The sequence below is a fragment of the Pseudorca crassidens genome, chromosome Y, assembly GCF_039906515.1.
Source record: "Pseudorca crassidens isolate mPseCra1 chromosome Y, mPseCra1.hap1, whole genome shotgun sequence".
Lineage (NCBI taxonomy): Eukaryota > Metazoa > Chordata > Mammalia > Artiodactyla > Delphinidae > Pseudorca > Pseudorca crassidens.
In genome coordinates, this window is record NC_090318.1 from 1,820,342 (window position 1) to 1,834,572 (window position 14,231).

Consider the following 14,231-nt stretch of genomic DNA (forward strand, 5'->3'; position numbering starts at 1 on the left):
AGCAAACACCACGTGTGATTTCAGCCAATCGTCCTGTAGGAACTGGACTCCCATCTCCGACTCTGGGAAATGGCGTTCGGAGGAGTCCGGGCTGGGAAATTCCACGCGTGGCGTTTAATTTAATCACACCTAATGATGCCGTCTTCTCTTCACACGACCCTGGGTCACACTGTAAGAGGCATTTTCTAGGGTCACGCATTTCACAGAATAAGTCTTTGTTTAACGTTTGTCTCCTTGGCTAGAGAATGATTTGCATGAGGTCAAGGGCTCTTATCACCGTATGGTTCCTGCGTATGATTCACCGAGATGGTGGGTGTGGTGGGCAGAACAATGTTCCCCAAAATGTTGTTTTAATCTGTGGAACCTGTGACTATGCCACCTGACCTGGCAAAAGGGAGTCTGCAGATATGATTACATTAATGACCTTGACCTGGGGCGCTGACCCTGGGTGAGCCCAGTGTAATTTCACAGTCCTTTACAGCAGGGAGGCAGGGGGTCAGACTCAGAGAAGGAGGTGTGAGGACAGAAGCAGAGGTTTGAGGGAGAGGGCTATGTGAAGGTGCTGTGGTGCTCGCTCCGAAGATGCAGGAAGGGGCCATGAGCTAAGGAATCTGGACAACAAAGCTGGAATAGTAAGGAAATGGATTTTCCCAAGAGCCAGTGTCCTTTAGGGGCTCAGGAATCCCACACCGGTTCTGTCGCCTTGAGGTGCCTCTGGGGCACTGACCAAAAACAAGAGGTGCTGAGCTCAGAGGAAACATCTGGATGAAGGAGTTAAATCTGGGCTGAAGGTCAGCCAACGTGCAGATCAGATTCTCTGCAGAAAGAAGAGAGAGGGTGTGAAAAGAGGGTCCAGCGGCAAGCCTCCCAGGTCCAAATGCAACTCTGTCCTGGTTTCCAGAGGACCGTTATCTGCCTGAGAGCCACGCATGCGGGGTTTAAAATCTGCAGAGAAAAGGAACACGGGACCATCGTAGGATGACTGGAGTCATCTCAAAACTCAAGGGCACTACAGATAAATGCTGGAGACGGTGTGGAGAGAAGGGAACACTCCTGCACTGTTGGTGAGAACGGAAGCTGGTGCAGCCACTATGGAGAACAGTATGGAGGGTCCTTAAAAAATTAAAATTGAGCTACCATACGATCCAACAATCCCACTCCTGGACATGTATCCAGAGAAAACCATAATGTGAAAATATCCATGCACCCCAATGTTCATAGCAGCACTATTTACAGTAGCCAAGACATGGAAGCAACCTAAATGTCCATGGACAGATGAATGGATAAAGAAGATGTGGTACATATATATATATATATATATATATATATATATATATAATGGAATATTACTCAGCCATAAAAAAGAATGAAATAATGCCATTTGCAGCAACATGGATAGACCTGGAGATTATCACACTAAGTGAACTAAGTCAGACAGAGAAAGACAATATCATATGACAGCGCTTATATGTGGAATCTAAAAAATTATACAAATGAAGTTATTTATAAAACAGAAACAGACTCGCAGACAGAGAACAAACTTATGGCTACCAAAGGAAAAAGGGTCGGGGGGAGGGATAAATTAGGAGTTTGGGATTAACAGATAAACACTACTATATATAAAATAAATAAACAACAAGGACCTACTGTAGAGCACAGGGAACTATATTCACCATCTTGTAATAACCTATAATGGAAAAGAATCTGAAATAGCACATATATGTGTGTGTGTGTGTGTGTGTATCACTGAGTCACTTTGCTGTACACCTGAAACACAACATTGTAAATTAACTACACTTCAAGTAAAAAAAAGAGAGCAAAACAGTCAACAGAGCATTGTATATAAACTAAATAAAATTACTTAAAGTGCTTTCCCTTTAAAAAACAACAAATACAACAACAAATTGGGCTTCCCTGGTGGCGCAGTGGTTGGGAGTCCACCTGCCAATGCAGGGGACACGGGTTCGAGCCCTGGTCCAGGAAGATCCCACATGTCGCGGAGCAACTAAGCCCGTGCACCACAACTACTGAGCCCGTGCTCCAGAGCCCGTGAACCACAACTACTGAAGCCTGCGCACCTAGAGCCTGTGCTCCGCAGCAAGAGAAGCCACAATGAGAAGCCCGTGCACCACAATGAAGACCCGACGCAGCCAAAAATAAAATGAATAAATTTATTTTTTAAAAAACCCCAGCAACTTAAGGGTGAGGGTGAATTATGGAGAACACATTGATGTCTTGCCTACGGTATTCTCCCCAGAGAGCTCTCTCCACTGCAGCAAATATTTCTCACTAAAATTCTGTTGACCCAAAGCGGAGATCTGTTGCAGAAAGGCATCAGATTTGGGATACATCATTTTCCCTACTTCCTGGCAGATGGAAGGCTGTACTGAAACTGCAGAAAAGACCCTCAGTGGATATTCAGTTCTGTTGTGCCTGTGTCTATAAAACCTCAGGAATCCTGCACGATGGCAGCACACGGGGCACGCGCTGCCGTTACCGATTCCTGAGGGTGTTAAATGTAATGTGGAAAGAAGGTGTGTGGCTCCACACGTCTCCACGGCCCCTCTGTGTAACCCACCTGTACACGTGGCAATCTGTAATGTTGTCTTTCTAATCAAGGACGACACAGACAAACGCCCACGAAAGGAACCCCACCCCAGGGCTGAGGATCCCAGGTGGCCATGTCCTTGGAAAGCGTTTATTTCTGCAAAGAGGTCTAAGGCATAATCGTTTTGGCGAACTTGAAAGATATCAACCAAGCGTACTTTAAATTCATTCTGAACCTTCCCAGAAGAACTGCCAGCATTAACGACACGCAGAGTCCTTTCCCGGGCTAAGGAGAGGGAAATGGTATTAGTTGTAGGTGTTTCATAGGTACCCACACATCAGGAATAAAGACACAGACCTACTAGAGAATGGACTTGAGGATACGGGGAGGGGGAGGGGTGAGCTGTGACAAAGCGAGAGAGTGGCATGGACATATATACACTACCAAACGTAAGGTAGATAGCTAGTGGGAAGCAGCCGCACAGCACAGGGAGATCAGCTCGGTGCTTTGTGACCGCCTGGAGGGGTGGGATAGGGAGGGTGGGAGGGAGGGAGATGCAAGAGGGAAGAGATATGGGAACATATGTATATGTATAACTGATTCACTTTGTTGTAAAGCAGAAACTATCACACCATTGTAAAGCAATTATACTCCAATAAAGATGTAAAAAAAAAAAAAAGCCACAGATGCATACGTGTAGCTTTGGAGACACAGTTTATATCCCATGCATTTCCCTTAAGTGGGAATTTCTAATTAAACAAGTGAATTGAACAGCAGTATCTCTATCTGACCCTGACCGCCAACCCCATTAGTATTACGGGAGAAAGATAGAATACGCAAGACAAAGAGAAAGGTGAGGAAATGACAACAAGCAGATCTCGGGAGCCAGAATCAGATGGACACTGTCACAGCCTCAGGAGGAGGAACAACGCTCCCTCGCCTTGAGATGTGTCCACACATCCCCGGCATTACGCGTTGGGTCCCTCAGAAAAAGGGGCACCAGCAAAAGGGAGTTCGGGGAAGGGATTAGCTTAAGGATGTTTAGATGCGAAAATGACCCTGGATTATCCACGGGAGGCTCCGTATAACCACAAGGGTCCTAGTTTTCTCTGCCATCCAAAATACGAATAATTTGGGACTTCCCTGGCCGTCCAGTGGTTAGGACTCAGCGCCTTCACTGCCGTGGCCCTGGGTTCAATCCCTGGTCGGAGAGCTAAGATCCCACAGGCCACGGGGCGCGACCAAAATAAATAAATGAATCCATAACATTGCTTAAAAACACTGGAAAAGAGAAAATCTTAGAGACAGAATAAAAGACATTAAAAAAACCCAAAATACAAATAATTTGACAAATGTTCTATCTATCTGGGAAAAAAGTATAGTGGCTGCAACTCACTGTTTACGTCTATTCCTTTTACTGTATTAATTAATTAATTTAATTATTTTTGGCCACGCTGTGTGGCAGGCGGGATCTTAGTTCCCCAACCGGGAATTGAACCCGTGCCCCCTGCATTGGGAGCACAGAGCGTTCATCACTGGACCGCCAGGGGAGTCTCTACTGTATCAATTTAACTATTTACCTCCTTTATATACTGGATTCTCCACGTCTGAAAGCAGTGTGTTAAATTCTACCAGCAAAAATGTTTTCCAGGAGGCTTACAATAGTTTTCGTTCTCTATATTTATTGTTTGGAGATGTTAAACACTGCGTTTCTCTGTGGAGAGTTTGGACGAACTTTTATGAAACAAGTTGTAGCAGCGGAAGAGAGAAAGAGGCGGGGAAAAGGGCAGGAAAGTGAGAAAGCAGACGTGTTTCCAACGCTCCTAAGAGCTCAGCGCGGCTGACAACAGGGCTCTGGGTGGTCTGCGGTCCGGGGGCGGGTGGAAGGCAGGGGGAGGGGAGATGTGGACTCCACATGTACGTTTGAAGAGTGCTGGCTGTAAGGATGACATCAAGAGACAGTTGGGCGTGACGGTCTGGAGCCCAGATAATGATTGTCATGGAAACACGCTGAGGCTTTAATAACATAACCCTTGTGACAACATCCAGCCCTTTGCATGTCCCTCATACATCTTAGCCCAAGTGGACCTGTCCAAGTTATCAAATCCACGGGACACATCATCCCACTTTACATCATTTCAAAGCAACGTCCTAAAATTGATTATTCTGAGGACGAAAGCCAAACGCATCAGTGGAACCAAACAGGGGCAATAATTGCAACATATATGTCCTTGGGAATCCCGCTTTCCCAAGGGACCGCTAGAGCGCGTGTCTGTGTCTGAATTAACCTCTGGATTTCACCAGAACTCACCGTTATTGACCAGTACATGCAGTGGGATTTTCTTCATCTTGAACCTCTGGACGAACTGCTGAATGGACCTCATGGACGCCAGGTCACAATACAGAAATTCCACTGGAGAAAGACAAAAATGCGTGGTCACCCTCCAATTTACCACAGATGCTAAGACGATTTCTAAAGAGGTTAACTTCTATCCCTCCTGGGAAGTAACACCGGATTAGAGGAAAGAGGAAGGTCCAACATACGCTAAGAAGACCCTCTGTGAGTTACGTCCTTGACGATGCCCTCTTTTTGAGTGTGGGTGGGACTGTGTCCTCTTATACGGCAAAGATCCTGGGATGTCACCCCTATGACTGTATTTCATTACATAATATTCCCTCTTGCAAGCAAACTAGAGGAAGAGAGATTCCCTTGCTGTTCTGCAAGAAATAAGTTGCCTCGTTGGGAGAGGGCCATGGGGCAAGACCCTCAGGGCAGCTCCTGGGAGCTGAGAACAGCTCCCACTCAAGAGCCAGCAGGACAGTCAGAACCTCAGACCTACAACCTTCAGGGACTGAGTTCATCCAACAACCACGTGAGCTCAGAAGACGATCCTGCGGTCCAGAGGGGAACTTAGGCCAGACAACCCTTCTGAGTGGAAGGCAGTTTTCTGGGTCATTCTGCAGCACTGCTGTCCTTGCACTGTCGCAGCTGGCTCTGCTGAAGGATCGCGTTGGGTCTCCCCAGGCCCAGCTCTTGGTAAGAGGCTCACAGGGATATCTGTGGTCCCAGGACCCAGGAACAGAGGGGAGTACGGTTTCCATATCCTAAGGACCAGCACCTACTGTGCCACACATCTCAGGGGGGAGACATGCCTGCAGGATTTTGCTGGTTTGTGGTTTCTGTAGGAAGTTTTAAATATAATTACACCTGAGATCCAGCCAAAGTACTAGCTTGGGAAGGTACATATTTTGCAACACATGTTAGTGTTCGCTCAGAAGAGACATTTTAAGATAATCTTGAGCACAGAGAATGGAACCTCTGTGGGCCAAGTCACACAGCCACTGAGGACAAGCGAGTGTATATATTTATTAAAGTATTTTCCCTAAAAATTTATAGTGGGAGTCGGGGTGGGCGTGCTCCTGGATCAGAGTTACTCAACGTGGCCTACGGACGGGCACCATCCTGTGATCTGTTGGCTACTAGGCTGCCAGAGGACACGTTCAGAAATCGAGGATGCGTTTAGAAATTTAAAAAAAAAAAATCAACAGTCATTTTATTAAAAAAAATTAATAAAAAAAATTTAAAAAAAAAGCAACACTGGGCACTACCGTTTTGCATGTCTCTTACATGTATTTTTTCTCGTAATTCCTTTCTATTCTGTCTCCAATGGCATCAGGCTGTGACAGACTGGGGACAAGGGAGCTTTGCCACAGGGCGTGTGAAAGTTCTGCTCTAGAACACGGTGCCACCTGGACAGGCATTCCTGACCCACTGTTCTAACTTTCACCTGAAACGCTCCCAGGAATGTGGAAAAAAAAAAAAAGAGGAAAACTCCCACTACTGCTAATACTCGAACCCATGGTAAAAGGCTGGGTGGACCCACACACTCAGCTTCCGGAAACAGAGCACTGTAACTGGATCTTTGAAATGTCAGAAGATGAATTTTCCCTGCTCCTTGGGGGAAAAGGGTCAGAAATGACCAGAAACATGAGGACTGATGTTCCAGGCTGAGAGCGCTGCTTTGTGAAGGAGCTACTGGGTTTTGCTCCTTCTCTGCCCATTCTTGTCATTAGCGCCCACTTTCTACATCCTTTGAGGAGCTGCCCCCCACCCCTCACCTCTCCAGCAGCATCACTGGCAGGATGATGGGGTGACGCTGCACAGGGAATATGAGCGCTCCAATCAAGCCCTACCGCTGAGAGGACCAGACTGTTCCCTGCAGACCAGGAGGCTTTAAGCGCTCCATCCCTGAGAAAAGAAACACCCAAGACAAGTTGCAAACTGTGAGGTCTGCCCCCCGTCGAGCCAAAGCACCAGGATTGATCACTGACAGGATATGGGGACTCATGCACGCTAGGGGCTCACCTAAAACCCAAGTAGGGGCTGCATCCCCCCAACAGCGCACACGGTGAGAGGGGACGGGGTAACTGACACAGCAGGGCTCCTGGCAGGGAGAAGGAGACACAAGTGACATCTTTCATTGTACCTGGGATGCCATCACGAACACCTTCACTTCTATCTGGATAATGAGAGAAATGAAGGTTGCGATGTTTTGAGAAGGGTCAAGATACCCGTAGGAAATAAGAAACGGAACGTCTGCCATGCAGAGGACTGGAACACAGGAGGTATACCAGTTGTCCGGGTAGCAAAGCAGGAAACCCAGGAAGCAGGTAGGGGTGCAGTTGGAAAGAGTAAGCGTGAACCCCAAGGGGGCTGGTTAGGATGCAAAACCAAGATGGTAGCCTCGTATGGGAAGACCACACTCAGCGTTCTCCTGGATATTTCATTATAGAACTTTTTAAAGCAGGGATTGAAAATTAAAAGACTGAAAAGTATCAGGCAAACAAGGAGAAATGAAGCAGGGCTGGCCCTACTGACATAAGGTGGGGAGGATTCAGGACTAAAGTATCAATGGGGCAACGTGGACCGTTATCTGTGGGTCCAACGCCCAGTCAATCTGAAGTCACGATAGTCACGTGCCATGTTCTCAGAATAACACAATATCGCAGTCTGTGTCTCACCAACCCTTGGGAATGCGGGGAGAAGTGCACAGAACCAAAATGGTTATGGGAGAAATGAGTGTATGTCTTTGAGCATCTGACAGATCGACAGACCGAAAGAAAAAAGAAAAAAAGACAGAAACAAAGATCCAGAGAAGACTGTGGATAATGTATTTGACAAGGTTGAAAATGCAAATTTACAAATAGGGACGAGTCCATCGTAGGAAGAAGATTTTAAAATGATAGGTGTGTGCTTCCAACGATATTAATAATATGCTAGATTTACAAGTCAAATATGAACATCTCAAGGAAATGAATGCTTTTCTGAGAAAAATGCTGATTGTTACGACCTAATCAAGGAAATTAGCACTGATCAGAGCAAAGAATATGGGAGAAAGAGAAAAATTAATGAAAGAATGACATCCAGAAAAGGCAGGGACAGTGTCCATGGTATTTTAGCAAATTTTGTCTGACTTTCAAAAAATAGATAATCCCACCTCTATTGACTGATTTAGAACACGTGGGCAGGGGGAAAAGCCTGAGTTGATTCTTTTTATGAAGTGTGCCTTGTTCTGATACAAAAATCTGCAAAGAAGTAGCACCAGAAGGAGAGGGGAGTTCACATCAATACTCAGAGAAGGAAAAACTCACGAACAAAAATGTAAATTAAAACATTTCCACTGGGATAAACATAAGCACGTACGAGAAAAACACAAGATGATTTTTGGAGAGGCTGCCTGTTCAGAGATGATTTCTGCCGTGAAAGGGCTCCTAGCATTGGTTCTGTGCATCTCACCATAACCACTACCCGCCTTGGAACCTAACAGGGGTAACTTTAGGGCCACCAAGACCCTGAAAGGCTGAGAGGCACCGTTTATGATGAAGGGGGTTCAGGTGAACACGAGGGCAGCTTTCAAATATCCCAACACCAAGCACAGCCCCCGTACACGGGGCCAGCGGGTCCCGGAGAATCTGCCCCCCCCCTCCCCAACAGGGAACAGCAGACGCTGTCTGGGTCCATCACAGACGAATTCGGGGAGCTGCCGCTGCTACATCCATGCCAGGCAGGGATGCAGCTTCCGGAGTCCTGGCCCTGTCTTCACTGCAGACAGAGGAATAGGGGCCCCCAAAGGACCAGGAGGCACCCAGGAGAAGAGCTTGGTTATCACAGCCTGCCTCCCACCTTTCCCTGTATCTCTCTATGTAAAAGACAGAGGTGAAAGAGCACCCATAAAGCGATATGAAAAGGACAAACAACCTCATGAAAAAATGGACAAGAGACACGAGCAGGCACGCCCCAAGAGAAGAAAACTGAATGCCAAATACACACCCTAAAAGACACGCCATCTCAACAGCAAGTGGGAAATGCAGATGAAAACCAGCAGACGTCCCTTCACATCCACCAAGGTGGCAAAAACGCCAGACCTCGCGTTATCAAGGTTGCTGAGGACACAGAATACAGCAGTACGTGTATACGTTGCTCTTTGGAATATAAACTGGTCCAGATCTTTGGAAAAGAATGTAATGTTACACAATCATTTTGAATATGCGTGTAGCACTGGACTGAGCAATTCCACGCCTAGGCGTATATACCCTAGAAAATGTCTCACCCCTGTCCACCAGGTGATGTGTATAAGAACATTTGTATGCGCATCATTGCTACGGGCAGAAACAAATTCACCAGAAATAGATCAAATGCCTGACAACCAGAAAAATAATAATTCGTTCCTTAAAAATAAACGTGACGTATACACACCTCTTGGCTGTTCTAGACAGACAGACGGACTCAAGTCTGCTGAGACGTGAGATGCTATTTTCTAGGTAGGAAGCAGAACCCAGCTGCCCCTAAAACCAGATAGGGAAAACGGACGGAGGGAGATTATCCTGTGTGTGCGTGAGAGAGAGAGAGAGAGAGAGAGAGAGAGAGAGCGCGAGCGCGAGAGGGAGGGAGGGAGGGAGGGGGAGGGAGGGAGAGGGAGGGAGGGAGAGGGAGGGAGGGAGGGAGGGAGGGAGAGGGAGGAGAGAGAGGGAGGGAGAGAGAGAGAGGGAGGGAGGGAGAGAGAGAGAGAGGGAGAGAGGGAGGGAGGGAGGGAGGGAGAGAGGGAGGGAGGGAGGGAGGGAGGGAGGGAGAGCCATCCCAGGCACACAGTGAGAAAAGTGAATAAACCAATGGGCAATTTTCTCTCTGGTTCTGCTGGTGACGAGCACCCTTCCATGGCTCCTAAACAGGGGGATGTCTCCCCAGGACATGTCCTGAGAGGGGTGCGTTTTCCCGGAAAAGGAGGCTGTACCCAGAAAGCATCCTGAGGACAACTCTGCATCAGGACCAGGACACGCATGCGGAATGAACTCCTCGCAGCCTCTCTTCCGGAAGCCCGCCCGCAAGGGCGGTCTTCCCGGAGCAACTGGGCATCACTGACAGCATCTCAGGAAACATCTCAGGAAGCAGCCGCATTCGGAACCACGGGGCCTGGCTGACGTGCTTTCTCGGGGGCTGTGACTCCACACCACCACAAGGTGGATTTGCTTTTTCTCTTTGACCAGTGCGGGCAGACATCGTGGTACGGCATCTCAGTGGATCGTGCTTTGCAGATGCTGTGGGTTTTTTGGGGTTTTGTTTTTGTTTGTTTGTCTTTACAAATGGAAGGTTTGGGGCAGCCCCGTGTCGGGCAAGTCTCTCGGGGCCATTTTTCCAAAAGCAATTGCTCAGTTTGTGTCTCTGGGTCACATTTTGGTCCATCTTGCCGTATTTCAAACATTTTCGCTAGGATTCTGTTTGCGATGCTGACCTGTGATCAGGGAAACTTCCCGTTACTACTGTAACAGGATATGGCTCGGGGAAGGCTCACAAGGGAAGGGAAGCAACTTTTGACAGTAAAGTTATTTTTAAATAAAGGTACGTGCGTTGTTTTTTTAGACACAGTAAGGACCTACTGTGTAGCACAGGAAACTACTCAATATTCTGTAATGGCCTGTATGGGGGAAAAAAAAAAAACTAAAAAAGAGTGGATACCTGTATATGTGTAACTGAATCACTTTGCTGTACAGCTGAAACTAATACATTGTAAATCAACTAAACTCCAATAAAAATTGTAAAAAAAGAAAGACTTTTTTTAAGTTACACGTGAATTACTTTTAATCCACGTGCTATTTTTTTAATTAAAAAAATTTTTTTTTAATTTTCATTTTTATTTTTGGCCACGCCACGCAGATTGTGGGATCTTAGTTCCCTGACCAGGGATTGAACCCAGGGCCCCAGCAGTGAGAGCGCAGAGTCCTAACCACTGGACCGCCAGGGAATTCCCAAGACATAATAAGACTTAACGAACCATGGTCTAGTATGAACATAACTTTTAGATGCACCGGGGAACCAAACAATTCGTGACTTGCCGTATTATTGTGATATTCGATCTATCGTGGTGGTCTGGAACGAAACCCACGATACCTCCCAGGTGTGTTTGTACTCCTAAAAGGATCAGATCGTAGACAGCCAGCCTGTACGGCCAGCATCTGAGGGAAGCCGTGAGGCCCCAGCCACTTGGTTGCTCTGTGTGACAGCTGCCTGTCCCTGCAGGTGAGGTCAGTGGGCACAGCCAGGTAGGTGCACCTGAGCGGTCTCACCCACCTGCCTTGGTCCCTTGATGCCTGTCTGTGCACATCCACTGCCCCAGCGTCACCTGTTCTCATGGTTCATAGTTCAAAATCCCCTTTTTCTTAAGCCTAATGCTCTCCTAGTTGAAGTATTTCTGCTCCGTCCATATTCCCTTTTTCTAAACTGTCAACTGAAAAAAAAAAAATGCACAACCTAAAAGTTGAGAATTATGTTTTATTTGGTGGACTTGCTGACGACTTAAGCCCGGGATACAGCCTCTCGGGTAGCTCGAGGGGACTGTTCCAAAGAGGTCAGGAAGCAGCCAGGGTATATAGGGGGTTTTGCAGCAAAGACCAGGTAGTTCAAACATCAAGAGATTATTAAAGAAACCAGACATCTCAAGTTAATGAATCTGGCACTTTTCTATATATGGGAAGATGCAGGAGTCTGAGCTCATTGAAATCATTCCTCTGATATGCACCTTAACTCTCTGGGGCCAGGATCCTGTTTCACGCCATCCTGAATCCCCTCAGGGCAAAACACTGGGGCAGCCAGGATCCTGGTTTTCTCCATCCTGAATCCCCTCAGGGCAAAGCACTGGGGCAGCTGCAGTGGCTGAGGGCTTGACAGCTGCAATATCCTTTGTTTAATGAAAAGGCTGGTGACATTTTTTTGTCCACATCACAAAGATATCTTGGAGATCCAATGCTGTCTTACAATCACCAGCTGCAATTTTTTGTTCCCCCTGTGCCCACCTGAGCCTCAAACTCACCCTTATCAAGCAAAGCCCTGGTCCTCCCTACAGACAGACATTTTTAGGACACACACATCCACCTCCAGGGAAGCTCATTTCTTTAAGTCTCCCCACTCACTTTTCTCTCTCTCCTTGGGAGACAGCAAACCACCACCACTGAACCATCACAGGAAGACGGTACATTCAACCCCAGAATCTCAAGTATAAAACCACTGCCACCACCAAAAAAGAGTCAACAACACCACTGGTAAAAAGCTTTAGTAAAAGCTGTTGAAGTTTGTGAAATTTTCAGGTTACAGATTATTCAAATGTTTATGGTTGCCAAGTATATTTGGAAAATGAAATTAAAGTGAGAACAGTCTCCATCGACCCCAAGACAAGTAACAGACACCCCAAAGCACTTTACAGTTAAAGACAAAAGAATGACCTCCAACTGACTGGTAAGCCAGGTGGTTAGAAGGCCATCAGCATCTTACTTGGAAACAGGAGCTTCTGAAGAGTTTTAAAAGCAATTCGTACTCCCAGGAGGTAAAGGGTCCTTCTGGGGATCTTATTTAGTTTATCCACCCACAGAGCTGGCCTAAAAGTAACTTCCACCCAGCCCACATGATCACAGGCCCCTAACTAGTGTAGGTTTAGCATGAGTGTGTTACCCACTGTTCATGGATTATAACACGAAGATGACGTGAGCATGCCTCACAGCCAACTACAGCGCTTCGTAACTCATCACAGGGTAAATGCAAATTTAATTGCAATGAGATATCACCTCATCACCTGCTGGAATGGCTACTATCAAAAAGATAACAAACAACAAACGCTGGAGAAGGTGTGGACCCCTCCCACACTGTTGGTGGGAGTGTAAATTGGTGCAGCTACTATGGAGATCAGTATGGAGGTTCCTTAAAAAACTAAAAATAGAGCTACCCTAGGACCCAGCAATCCCATTCCTGGGCACATACCCGGAGAAAACCGTAATTCAAAAGATGCATGCACCCCTATGTTCACAGCAGCACTATGCACGACAGCAAAGACATGGAAGCAACCTAAGTGTCCATCGACAGATGGATGGATAAAGAAGATGTGGTGCATATATACACTGGAATACTACTCAGCCATAAAAAGGAATGCAATCATGCCATTTGCAGCCACATGGATGGACCCAGAGATTACGTCACGCTAAGTGATGTAAGCCAGACAGAGAAAGATAAACACCATATGACATCACTTATGTGTGGAATCTACTTTACAGAAAAGATACAAATGAACTTATTTACACAACAGAAGCAGACTTATAGATATCGAAAACAAACTTATAGTCACCAAAGGGGAATCATGGCGGGCAGGGGGAGGGGGGTGAAGTAGAAGTTCGGGATGAACACACACACACAGGACTATATATAAAATAGATACCCAACAAGGACCTGCTGTGTAGCACGGGGAACGCTACCCAATAGCCTGTGATAACCTTTATGAGAAAAGAATCTAAAACAAGAATGAATATATGCATATGTATAACTGAATCACTTTGCTGTACACCTGAAACTAACAGGACATTTTAAATCAACTATATTCCGATAAAATTAAAATATGTTTTTAAAAAGCAGAGAGTAGAACGGTGGTTACCAGAGGTTGGGGTTTGGGGAAAATAGGAAGATACTGCTCAAAGGGTACAAATTTCCAGTTATAGGAAGAAAAAGTTCTGGGGTCTAACGTACATCATGGTGACTATGGTTAACAGTACCATATTATATACTCAAAATTTGCTAAGACAGTAGATCTTCAATGTTCTCATCACACACACACAACAAAATGGTAAGCATGTATGGTGATGGGTATGTTGTGTGTGTGATGGGAACGCTAAGGATCTCCTGACCTCGTAAAATTACAAGTATATAATACAGCACTGGTTCTGGTCATCATTTCAAAATGTACGTGCACATTAAATGTTCACACGGGACACCTTCATAAAAAGACAAAACACCGCAGTGTACAACCTAAGATCAATTAATCAGTCAATCCATCAGTGAATGACCTCAGTCACAGAAAAAGAAAAAAGAAATTCAAATCCTCCAAGAGTAATGTGTGGTGGCCAGAAATGGAAAAAAGGGGAAAAATCCAACTCCAATATACACCCTCTTCCCGCCCACGCGACCAGCACTCTAACTTGTGAAATTTTCTGTCCACTAGGAGGCAGGACAACACCAGTCATGTGGGGTTCAGGGTGGAAAAAGTTCTTCATAAGCAGCTTTTATTGAGATGAAAAGACTTCCTACCAGGAGAACACAAACAAATGTACCAAGATGTCCAACTTCCTTTGTTGCTCTCAGGATCCCCCT

The 14,231-nt window shown here is 46.2% G+C and overlaps 1 protein-coding gene across 1 annotated transcript in view; it reads right to left on the reverse strand.

Moving 5' to 3' along the window:
- Positions 1 to 14,231, reverse strand: part of LOC137217865 (dehydrogenase/reductase SDR family member on chromosome X-like) — a 193,738-nt gene that overhangs the window by 44,567 nt on the left and 134,940 nt on the right. Inside the window, exon 4 of the mRNA XM_067724857.1 lies at positions 4,860 to 4,961. Coding sequence (XP_067580958.1) covers positions 4,860 to 4,961 — 102 coding nt within the window. The remainder of the gene's footprint in view (positions 1 to 4,859; positions 4,962 to 14,231) is intronic.